The 12,907-nt window shown below is 36.5% G+C and overlaps 1 protein-coding gene across 1 annotated transcript in view; it reads left to right on the top strand.

Annotated features, from left to right (window-relative positions):
- The window catches only part of CCDC172 (coiled-coil domain containing 172), a 28,370-nt gene that overhangs the window by 7,727 nt on the left and 7,736 nt on the right, over positions 1 to 12,907 (top strand). Inside the window, exons 3-6 of the mRNA XM_006778739.1 lie at positions 3,293 to 3,409; positions 4,596 to 4,761; positions 8,698 to 8,799; positions 9,429 to 9,531. Coding sequence (XP_006778802.1) covers positions 3,293 to 3,409; positions 4,596 to 4,761; positions 8,698 to 8,799; positions 9,429 to 9,531 — 488 coding nt within the window. The remainder of the gene's footprint in view (positions 1 to 3,292; positions 3,410 to 4,595; positions 4,762 to 8,697; positions 8,800 to 9,428; positions 9,532 to 12,907) is intronic.

The following is a 12,907-nucleotide window of genomic DNA, read 5'->3' on the forward strand; positions in this document are numbered from 1 at the left end:
GCAACTTGGAGATTTCGATACATATGCCAGCAACCTTCTCAATAAACTGGGATGCACCTACTCTTTAATGTTTTGCTTAAACTTATATTCTTTCAATTTGCACTGTTATCAGGGACTGAAGTCTCTTTCTGGTACCAGAAGTATTTATTACTTTGAAATAGTTCTAATATTTCCATGTTAACATGATTTACAAGAAAGGAAGTCAGAAGGCCCTATTTTAGTCCTGGGCTTGCCCCTAATTATGTAACCTTTGTTAAGGTACTTGACTTCTCTGGAACTCATTTTATATGCATTTATATAATAACTAGAGGCCCGGTGCACAAAAATTTGGTCATGGCGGGGGGTGTCCCTCAGCCCGGCCTGTGCCCTCTCGCAGTCTGGGACCCCTCGGGAGATGACCACCTGCTGGTTTAGGCCCGCTCCCTGGGGGATTGGGCCTAAGGTGGCAATCAGACATCCCTCTGGCAGCCTTGGAGCCCTCGGGGGATGTCCATTTGCCAGTGGAGAGCAGGCCTAAGCTGCAGTCTGACATCCTTAGCGCTGCTGAGGAGGCAGGAGAGGCTCCCACCACCACTGCTGTGCTGGCAGCTGGCAGCCTGGCTTGTGGCTGAGCAGAGCTCCCCCTGTGGGAGTGAACTGACCACCAGGGGGGAGCTCCTGCATTGAGCATCTGCCCCCTGGTGGTCAGTGTGTGTCATAGTGACCAGTCATTCCCAGTCTTTCTGCTGTTAGGGTCAGTTTGCATATTACCCTTTTATTATATAGGATAGAGGCCTGGTTCATGGGTGGGGGCTGGCTGGTTTGCCCTTCAGGGTGGGGGTCCCCCACTAGGGTGCCACTGGGGTGCCTGGCCAGCCTGGGTGAGGGGCTGATGGCTGTTTTCAGGCTGGCCAAGCCTCCCCAGTGACAGAAGCTCCCAGACTCCTTTTTTTCTTTTCTGGGATTTATTTACCTTCTATAATTGAAACTTTGTTGCTTTGAGTGTAGCTTAGAGCTGGCCGTGGCAGGCGGGGAACCTTGGCTTCTTCCATCACTGGAGCAAGCAAACCTCCTGCTCGTTCCAGCTCCGTGGCTGCCGGCCGCCATCTTGGTTGGCAGTTAATTTGCATATCTCGCTGATTAGCCAATGGGAGGCATAGCAAAGGTATGGTCAATTACCATGTTTGCCTATTATTAGGTAAGATATATACTACATAGCTTTGAAGTATTTTTTATTCTCAATAAATGTAGTGGAATTCATGATCGGACTCTTGTTTGCCATTGTTACCAATTTCTATATGATTTTATAGATCTGAACTGATGTTTTCTAATCTGTATTATCAGACAGTGAAATACTAACTGCCCCATCCTCACTTCCCCCAATTTTAAAAGTACTCTCTGATTTCCTTTGGTCTTGTAAAATTCACCTCTCTAATCTTCTTCTATTGCAGTGGTTCCCAACCTCTTTTTGGCCATGCCCCACCTAAGCATCTCTAAAATCCTGATGCCCACTCTACCTGTGACATAAAATTCTTATTATTCAAAAAGTGAACTCCTGTTCACATAGAAGAAGCTTCAAAGGCCATGAACTTGGTCTAAACAAGCTTCCAAAGAACATGACCTCCATGAAAGAGAAAAATAAAAGAACGGAAGGATAGTCAAAGTACTGAGGAAGAAATCACTAAAAAATTGTTAAAAATAATAATAATATGAATGATATGAAAAAATAGCAAATAAAGTTTCAAAACATAATAGAGAACTAAAATGCATAAATACGTCACAATATATATTTATATACTGTATATGAGGCCCCTAGGACCATAAGAAGTGCAAAAAATTCACTGTTATAACTCATTCTTGAATAGTCAAATTGCCTCTTAAAAATCAAAAATCAAATTGCGCCCTAACCGGTTTGGCTCAGTGGATAAAGCGTCCACCTGTGGACCAAAGGGTCCCAGGTTTGATTCCAGTCAAGGGCATGTATCTTGGTTGTGGGCACATCCCCAGTAGGGGGTGTGTGGGAGGCAGATGATAAATGTTTCTCTCCCATCGATGTTTCTGACTCTCTATCCCTCTCCCATCCTCTCTGTAAAAAAATTCAATAAAATATATTCTAAAAAAAATCAAATTGCCCCTTAAAAATAAAATTGTCCCCCTGTGGGCCTGTGGCCCACATTGGGAACCACTGCTCTATTGATGTCTTTCTTAAGACAGAGTTGATGAGAACAGCACCAGGTACTGAAGGTGTGGGCAGATGTGCTATGGTAATATATGTGTGAGATCGTATCTTCTGTTTAATTTGTGTTACTTTTTAAAATGCCAATATTTGTAGGACTTTTGAGACACATCATTTCAATGCCTTTTAGGCCCATTGCCTCTGGACTGGACTCTTTCTAAGCTCTTTACTATTCAATATCTTCTAGGGCAGAGATTTCACAGCCTGTCTCTCACAGCCTGACTTACAGCTAACATAAATCTTGCTTTCTGTAATTTAAATTAAATTTTTTTTTCCTGTGGAGATAGGAATAGCCTCAAACTAGGAGTGATACTTTCTTATGAGGGAGGGCCAGTACTGAACATAGTGGAAAGGGCATTTCCAGCCCAGCATCGTTTTTAGCTTTTATATATCACAGCCTTCTGACTTTTATTTCAACATACATGGTCTCAAGAGACGCTATTTTTTATGGCCCAAATAAAATAAGTTACATGTCTAATATTAATGTTTACTATATCTCTTGCTAGTTGGAATCAATTGAGGTACTAAAGTAAAAAATAAGTTCTCAAAACCCACTTGAGGATTTTAGCAGATTTATGTTTTATTTAATGTATAACTATCACCATGGGATTCAGTTTTTGCTTATGGTTTGTAGCTTTTATTTCATTATTTTATTAGTCATATCATATCTATGATTTATTCATCCATATCTTTCTTATGAGTGATGAGAACAGAAACTTGTTCTCTTTTTAAGGCTGTCTTGAAGCAGATCTCCATGTGTGTAGTCAAAAACCTTTAGTGCCTAAGTGAAGAAATGTGCTAGATATTGGAAAGGAAAAAGAAAACAGATTATCTGCACTTGAGAAGCCTATAGTTTTATTGGGGGAAGAGATTATAAATACCATAACTATAAAGCACTTATAAAATATTATAAGACAGTGCATATTAAGTAAGGTGTTTAATGTGAATTATAATTTGTATGTGAAGATAGGACAGAACATGTTTTATACTATACAGAGCTGTTCTATTAACTAAGGTACCCTAAAATGTATAATTGGTTCATTTGGATTTCTGATTTTTTTTAAATTTTACTTTAAGGCTCAGCAGTTTTGTGAAAAATCCTCCCTCTTACAGCTTTTGAAAACTCATGAAAATGCCTTAGAAAGACAGTGCAGTGAAATTATAAACCAAAGGAGTATGCTTCTCCAAACGTTTGTAAGTCTCCAGCCACTTAGAGAAATCTATTTCACTAACTGTGTCTATTTGAATACACTTAGGTGTACTTTTAGAAAATTACCCACAGGCACGTTGGCAGATAGTCCTGTCAGATACAGAAAGTATTAAGTGCTATTTAAAAACAGTTGGTAGTTTGAAAGAGTATTTATTGGCAAGGATACAGTATGCAAATTATTTGTAATTGTAATAGCATGAAAGAAACAGTGAAACTGATTTGAATTGCTCAGACTTCTAAACATTGGTTTTAAGGCTTTTGAAAAGCAGAGAGGTTTGCACTTTAGGCATATTTATGGATGTGGGTGAAAAGATGGATTTTGTTTATCTTTTTATCATAAGTCAGAGCCAACAGACACAGTAGTTTTAAATGACAGGGGCATTTAAGGAACATAACTTGTAATTAATTGACATTTCAAAGAAAATACATTATAAAATATTGAAAATATATATCTAAAGTCAACAGAATCAACGACCGGTGGTTTATGAATGGCATGGCCAGTTTCCAAATGTAGCTCATAATCAGTTGGCATTTCCTAGGGGAAAAAAATAGAAAAATGTAGTAATGTTTGGCTTCTAACTGTACCAAAAGTTTAGGTTCTAGCACTGTCCAAAGTTTTTGGAAATTCTTATGTCTACTGCATGTTGATAATTCATAAAAATGTAAACTATTATTTAGAACTGAATTTGAAATGAATATATAATTTTGCTTTCATTGTGTACATTTTAAAGGTTTCCTTTGATTTCCTCGTTTGTGTCTCTGTGTTTTATAAGGCAGTAATTTCTTTGCATATAGATTTTTATATTCAAGTTTGGTCATTTAATTATTTTACTACCAAATTTATAGTGCAGTGACAAAATGAAATATATGATTATAACTTTAATATAGAAACAAACACATATATAATGATGAGTGGTAGAGTTTCTACATCAATAATTTTCCCAAAACATTACGAATAAATCTTTCATGTGAAAATAGTTGGCTGTTATTACTAATAGCTTTAGCTTTTTATGAATATCACCAGAGAAGTAAAGCATTTTTGTGACAATACTGAGAAGTATAATGTTATATTTTGTTGTTAATAACTTCAAATGATTGCATTTTAAATCACAAAATAAAAATATTTTTGCAATTACTTCTTGTATTTGATCTTTTGTTTCTGCTTCTTAGGAGGCTACTAAGAAAAAAGTGATAGAGGAGGAGGAAAAGTTTATTAAGGAAATTACGGACTTCAATAATGAATATGAAATAACAAAGAAAAGAGAGCGTTTGATGAAAGAAAATGTCAAGATTGAAATATCTGACTTAGAAAACCAGGCAAACATTTTGAAAAAGGGTATGACTATATAATATTACCTCATTTATCTGGCATTAATGAAATTGAGCTTGGCTTCAGATATTTTTGGTGGAGATGTCTATGGCATAAACAGGTGGAGACGCCCAGAAGGCAGGTGGAAATTTGGTTGTGAGGCTGATAAGAGAGAGCAGAGCTAGAGTATTAGGTTTGGGACTGAATCCAGAGGAGTTGGTGACATCATGCAGAGCAAACATGCAGAGGGAGCCTAGAGGAGAGCAAAGACCAAAGCTAGAAACTAGGAAAGCAGAGAATTCAAGGAAAGGAATAGAAAAAGAATTAGAGTAGTCAAAGAGGAGAACCAGTAGACAGTAATATTTTGGAAATTAAAGCAAAAAAAAAGTTGTTTGCAAATGAGTGTGAATCAAAATGCGAAATTAGACAATCAGATGTCATGAACAGTATCATAGAGTGGCGGTTGAGGAAGTAGAGAATGAAAATACAAATGATATTAAATGGAAAATGAGTTTTTCATGGAAGTTGTTTTAAAATGTACTGTTGGATTCATTTAGTCAATGAAGAACAGTAAACACATTTAACATTTTTATTGACTTAGAGCAGTGATGGCGAACCTTTTGAGCTCGGCGTGTCAGCATTTTGAAAAACCCCAACTTAATTCTGGTGCCGTGTCATATATAGAAATTTTTTGATATTTGCAGCCATAGTAAAACAAAGATTTATATTTTTGATATTTATTTTATATATTTGAATGCCATTTAACAAAGAAAAATCAACCAAAAAAATGAGTTCGCGTGTCACATCTGACACGCATGTCATAGGTTCGCCATCACTGACTTAGAGCTATTGTTATGAATATTTTATTGTGCTTTACATATGACAATTTTTATTATTATAGGAATATTTACTAGGCATATGTCATATCAGAACCACCATCTTGAAGATTAGAAATGTTAAAGTTATGCTGATTGAATTTAAGCTGTAATTTCACCACTTAATTGATCTTGATCTTGGGCAAGGTGTTTTGACTTTTCTTTGTCTCAGTTTCCTCTCTTTAAAGATAGGGGGTTTTATTTTATTTTTTATTTATTTTTTATATATATTTTACTGAGTTCTTACAGAGAGGAAAAGAGAGAGATAGAGAGTCAGAAACATCGATGAGAGAGAAACATCAACCAGCTGCCTCCTGCACACTCCCCACTGGTGATGTGCCCGCAACCCAGGTACATGCCCTTCACCGGAATTGAACCTGGGACCTTTCAGTCCGCAGGCCGACGCTCTATCCACTGAGCCAAACTGGTTTCGGCAAGATAGGGGGTTTTAGTAATGACCTTAACAAGGCTCTCTCCCATCCTCCTTCTCTCCCTCCTCCTCCACCCTACTCTTTTAGGTGCGATCATATAAGCTTTTCCCACTTTAATCTATTAATATAGTGAATTTTATTAATAAATATCCTGTTATTAACCTGACTTAGTTGTGGCCTCTTAGCCATCGAATGTACTTCTGAATTCTGTTTGATAGTATTTTTTTAAGATTTTTGTACCAATACTTATAAAGGAGATTAATCTTTGTGTGAGTGTTATGTTGAGTCAACTGAAAGAATGTAAAATGCTTCCTTTTTTCTCCTGCTGGAAAAATGTAAATACAAAAATGATCAGTGCCTTCAAGGTTTGAAACAACTCATTGGTGAAATGTCTCTGATGCTTTTTTCTCTCCTTTGTAGTGTTCAAATTTTAAGCAGATATGAGAGCCATTTTCTTCCCAGAGCAGTTTTAGTTTCCATTTGTCTTCCTTCCTGTCGGGGCTTGCTCTTCCATCCCCTCCTCTAATCCGTACCACCACAGCTGTTATTTCCTGACACTTGATTTTTCTCCTGCCTCTTCCTTCTTCCCTTGGCTTCCCCCTCTGACCTTTTCCATGGAGCTTTTAGCCTGTAACTGTGGTTAGTCATCCAGTTTTCTGGGTTTTGAATAATCTTCATCTTCAAACTCCATAGGTGTTTTATTATTTTCCGCTTCTCAGTGTTTTCCACTGCCAGACACCCTCCTTGACTTCTTTTTTAATCCCAGAGTTAGACTCTGTTCTCACTCCTTGAAAGTGCCAGAACATTCACACCCAGATATTTTTAAAGAAATTATGATATTACTACTGGCCTATTATAATGAACCTCTTACTTTATTTATATTCTGTTTAAAAATATCACGATAAACATAGCAAACCAAGCATCTCAACTTGCTTTGCCATCCCTGCACAACCTCCTTCCTCTCCTCCAGCCTCACCCGGTGCCTTTGCTTTCTGTGCTGAAGACACACTGACCTCTGTTATGTCCTAGGTCAGCGATGGCGAATCTATGACACCCGTGTCAGAGGCGACATGCAAACTCATTTTTTTGGTTGATTTTTCTTTGTTAAATGGCATTTAAATATATAAAATAAATATCAAAAATATAAATCTTCGTTTTACTATGGTTACAAATATCAAAAAATGTCTATATGTGACACAGCACCAGAGTTAAGTTAGGGTTTTTCAAAATGCTGACACGCCAAGCTCAAAAGTTTCGCCATCACTGTCCTAGGTTGTGCTGTGCTCCCTCCTGTCTCAGGACCTTTAAATATGCTTTATTGGAATACTCTTCTTATTCTTTATCTACTTAATTCAGTCATTCTGATCTCAGCTCAAATGTTACGGCCAGTGGAAATCATCTCTGACACAGACCCCCTCCATCCCATATTAGGTCAGTTTCTCTGATTCTATTCTCTCATGGTCTCTTTTTTTTTCTTCAGAGCATTGTAATACTTACATACTTAGTTGGTTCATAACTATCTCCCCTACAAAGGTGTAAACTTTCACAAGGACAGGAATTATGTCTGTTTTACTCACCAGTGTATTTCTAAAATGTGCCTAGTATATTCATTCAGTAATGATTTATTTTTTGGTACCTTTTTGTGTATCAGGCACTATTATAGGCATTGGTGATACCGCAGTGTGCATTCCTATAAGGAAAAACAGCCATTCATGTTCCAAGCTGTCAGAATAGTAAGATCTCACTAAACATAAGAGTCCTCCCTTCATCATAGGATTAAATTAGTCTAGGTTTAAGGCTATTCTAGACTCACTGTTAAAAAAATCTTAAAAACTAGGTTTGAACCTGATCCATAAGTTATTTAACCTCCTGCCAAATAACAAATATCAACATGGTTTAGGGGAAGATAGCAAAATTCAAACATTTAACAAAATAGTAAACACAGTGTCTTGTTTCCAATAAAAAAATCACTAGACATTTGGAGCAGTAGCAAATTGTAACTCATAGCAAGGAGGAAATTAGGTCAATTGCAACATACATATAAATGACAGGTAGGATGCAGTAAGCAAAGAAAGTCTTTAACATTGCTCTTATAAATATTATAAGTATATACTCACAGACATGGATATAATCAAGAGATAAGTGAAAGATATAATAGTAATCAAAGACACAGAAAAAGCATTTGACAAGATGCAACACCCTTTTGTGATAAAAATTTAAATATAAATGTGCTTGCTGTGGGAATAAAGGGAGGAAGGCATACCACGTAGAAGAAACAGTATTAGCAATATTGTGGAACCTTGTAGCCATTTGATGAATACTATATACTATCACTCTAAATATGCTTTAGCTATGAAAGATAGAGTGTTCTTTTTGTCTCATTGGTAAGTTTGTTTTACTTAGTGATATTACTTTGTTTTGAATTCTCTGTTAGTAGTCTAACTGTCAACTAACGTTCATTTGTATCCAGTTGAAGCTTAAAAGAAACCTGGTCAGTTTGTTAAAAATAATTCGTAGGTGGCCAAGGAAGCTAGTCCAGGCTTAAAATTGACGATATGCTGCTTAAATTTTTACTGTAGCAGAAAAAGTTACGAAGTGCTGACATTTTTTCAAAGCCCAAGTAATTAAAATAATGTTTTTTGTTTACTTGTTTCTAGAAATGCAGTCAATGGAACATGACAGTGGCCAGTTAAAAGAACTTCAAAAACAAAAGAGTGAATTAATGCAGGAACTATTTACTCTGCAGAGAAATCTTAAAGGTCATACTCTATGTGTTCGTTTATTTTGCCAATGAGTATATTCATATACAAAAGATAGGGTCATATTATTCTTTCAAAATGTATCAACCTATTGGGATATAGTGCTATTATTGGTATAAAGAAATAGGCAAAACACTGAATTAATCAGTGTTAGATCTGATTTTTGCAATAGTTTTTGAAAGATAGAAAAAGAGAGAGAAGCATTGATGTGAGAGAGAAATATTAATCAATTGCCTCCCACACACATCACCAGGGATCCAACCTGCAACCTAGGCATGCACCCTGACTGGGAGTAGAACCCACAGCCTTTTTTGTGTACAGGACGATGGTCCAACCAACTGAGCCACCAGTGGTTTCTCAGACTTGGAAGTTGACATTTGGGGCCAGGATGCTCTTTGTGGTGGGGAACTGTCTTCGTAATGTAAGATGTTCAGCAGATATTTTTAATGTCTCAGGTTTTGTTAATAGCATTTTTGTGCCTTTAATTGCTATATTAAAGTAGAAAAATAAAAATCATTTGCACATACATTTTATATGAAGCAGGAAAAATTAGGGTTGTTCTTAAGAATGAGTAAAGATAAACTTTATGTTTAATTTTTAAAAGACTAAGAATTTTCTTAATTGTTTAGTTTTTGAAGAGAAAAAGAATGAAGCCATTTGTACTACCAAATACCTAGAGGCAGAAAAAATAAAAATCAGTGAAAAGCCTCAAAATGATGCTGAATGCTTAAGGTAAGAATTGCCCGTTACACTTTGGTATAAAATCTGGTAATTTTTTAAGTTGTCAGATAGATTTCAGCATAAAGCTAACTGCATAGATTTTTTACAGTTTCAGATGAAGACATTATTTTTTCTCTGTGTATTCTGAAATGTGGTAATAAGCAAGCATGTCACTAGCTAGAAAGTGCTCCATATAAGTTTCATGATGCATTGAGTTGATAATGCTGGAATCAATTTTATCTTTTCCTATACCTCCTGTGCTCAGTGTTATTCACATCCTAATGGATTAAGACAAAGATTGGTCCCACAACTCTCCTTTCTTTTGGAAATGATTGGAATTATTTTTTATCTTTCTAGTTTTCAGTGGGGAGAGGAGTCACCATCTACTATTTTGCTTAGAATTTGTTACTCTGGTTTTGTGCCTAAAGAATGAAGCTGTATTTTCTGTATGGAACATTCAGATGCTTTTTATGTGTTTGGATAATGAAAGAGTGGCTGATGTTTAAAATGAAATAGTCATCTACACAAGGAGGAAAAAGAGAACCCAGTTTATTAATTTGACTATTCTTTATTAATAATTCAGTGTTATGTTTGCTGGTTTAATTTAGAGAAGTTTCTATACTTTCTAGACTCAACCAGGCTTAGAATAACCAAAGAAACCTCATTACTGAATCTCTGAAGAAGCAAATGAAGCCCTCTTTCGCATAAATCATATAGGAAATATGTCCACTGGAGCTGAACAAATGCTTCATATTAGTAGTGTATCGCCTTAGGCCATAATTTTAGTAGATTATGAGAAAATATTCGCAATTTAATTTTATGTTAAGTTTTGTAAGCATGAAATATCAATCTCCTGGGTGATATGTGTGATGCAGAATGAGTTTCTGTGATGACAATAAGCTCATTGATTTTTTTACACGTTTAAAAATGGTAATGCCCACTGGTATCATAGCTAGTAGTATAAGGGCTTCTGATAGGACCTCCAGTTTGGTGTGTTTATCGCTCATCATAAAACTGTGCCCTGGGTTAAACTTAACCACACAGAGTCTGTTAGAGCGTACTTTCCCTCACTGACTACCCAAAGAGGGACTTTGGGAAGAAAGGAGCATTGGTCCATATACCTAGGCCGTTCTTTGGAGTTATTACAGGAAATGCCAATATTTATCAATTCCTACTTTAAACTCTGATATGCATACTTTAGTTTCCCTGCTGGTATAGTCTGTAAAAGTTATTTTGAGTGTGAAGAGCAGAGTCAAAGTACTGAGTGTAAAATTTTTAGGAAAGAGGGCCTTCGGTCCTATAAATTAGTTCATAACAAGATGCTAATGATGGCAAGCAATTATGTGACATTTATGCAACTTTATCATGAAGGCCCTCATTAAAATTCAGTTGGTTTTATCCCTAAATTTTGGAAGAGAATAGTCTTTTTCATCTTTTTGTTCAAATGTATACTAAATTTTGTAATAGTAGCCTTTTTCTTAAATTTTCAGGTTTAGCTACTACTGGTACGGCTGTTATTTTTGTCGGTGGATGGGAGGGTTTCTCAAACTTGGCAATGCTGACATTTGGGGCCAGGTTGTTCTTTGTGGTGGGGAACTGTCCTACCTAGTGTAAGATGTTTAGCAGCATCCCTGAACTCTATGCACTAGATGCCAGTAGCACCCAGCACCCCCAGCTGTGATGCCAAAAAGTGTCTCCAGACATTATTGCCGACTGTCCCCTGCACACAAGGATATGAGGGAAATCGTTCACATTGAACAACTAGCTTTATTTTGAGGTTTTATAATTATACTTTTATTAAACTTTGGTAAGAAAGCAATTATAAAAAAATTAATTAGTTCATTTCAATGAGCGTATTGTTTCTACTTTTAGTAATTAAGATTTTTTAACATGTTTTTATTGATTTTAGAGGGAGAGGAAGGGAGAGGAATGACAGATAGAATTATCAATGAGAGAGAAATATCGATTGGCTGCTTCTTGCATAACCCCTACTGGGGATGGAGCCTACTACCCTGGCATGTACCCTGACTAGGAATCGAACCGATGACCTCCTGGTGCATGGGTCAACACTCAACCATTTAGCCACACTGGCTAGGCAGTTAGAAAATTTTGACACATATTTTATTCTATCTATATTACTGAATTCTTTTATAATTATTATGTGTTTTTTTAAGTTAATTTGCAATGTTTAGGTTATTTGTTAAACTATCTTGATGCCGTCCATGAAAGTAGAGAACAGTACTTACCCTCACGATGGTTTCATGATCTCTGCTGTAGGTAATCTTTCCGTTTTTATAAATACCAAGATGTCTTTCTGTTTAAGAGTCTACATGGGAGTGTGTGAGCTCGTTCATGAACACGTGTGAAGGCAGCTAATGTGTCGAATATTGCTCTGCTCCACACGTCAGCCAGAGGCTTCCTCGTGGCTGGTAAAGCTGTGACGAGCTCGTTCTTTCATGGGGTCCAGGCAGCACAGAGATGGTAGCGCTCAGGGCCTTGAGAGCAAGTACGCATAGAGGTGAGGAGTACAAGCCTTCGAATCCCAGCTCTGGAAGATGAGTGACCTCAGAGAAGCAGGAAAGAGGAATGTGAAAGATTGGGCTCCCAACACCTATTATTTTTATTATTATCCAGCACCAGTCACTAAAATATAGTTTTAGGTCACGACTTTTTTACTTCAAGTGGTAAATATCCTGGACAACTTGAAGCGTTTCAGGCATTGTCCTTACTCACAAAACTTCGTTGTAGAATGGTTTTACGTTTTTAATAAACAATATTTGTGATTGTTCAAGGCGACAGGAAGTTTGTTACAGAAATGAAACTGCATAGTCATCAGCCTGGGATTTTTTCTTCTGTACATTTGAAGACAGAATGTTCTTGTGAAGAGCATATTTGCAATGAAAACTGTACAAAAAAAATTCTATTCTGATACCAAAGATACCAATAAATTTGGAAAGTGATTGATATTATATGTGGCTCGTAGAATAAGCAAAATGATTTCAAAGTTTAAGGATATTTACAACTAGGCCCATTTATATTGGAATATAAATTTTAAAACAATTAATGGATTCTGTCATCAAAATTGCCTTATTCCTTAGCTCTATCCCATGTTAGTTTGTACTGATCAACTTCATTATCTAATGCCAATGTATAGCGATGCCATATTTATGCTACTTTTCTCCCATTGATGGATCTCCAAGAGTTTCTAAATATTCATAATGAGGAACATTTTAATTCATGTATCTTTAAATAAGTGGGGGAGTGTTTCTGTGACATTATTTAGAATGAGCATCATCTAGCAGAGCAGCAGGAAGGGCTGTCCAGGCTGCTTTGAGAAAATAATGCACATTTACTTCGCAGTTCTCTCTGCCATCAAGAATGAGCTCAA

This window comes from Myotis davidii, unplaced genomic scaffold, assembly GCF_000327345.1.
Source record: "Myotis davidii unplaced genomic scaffold, ASM32734v1 scaffold107, whole genome shotgun sequence".
Classification (NCBI taxonomy): Eukaryota; Metazoa; Chordata; class Mammalia; order Chiroptera; family Vespertilionidae; genus Myotis; species Myotis davidii.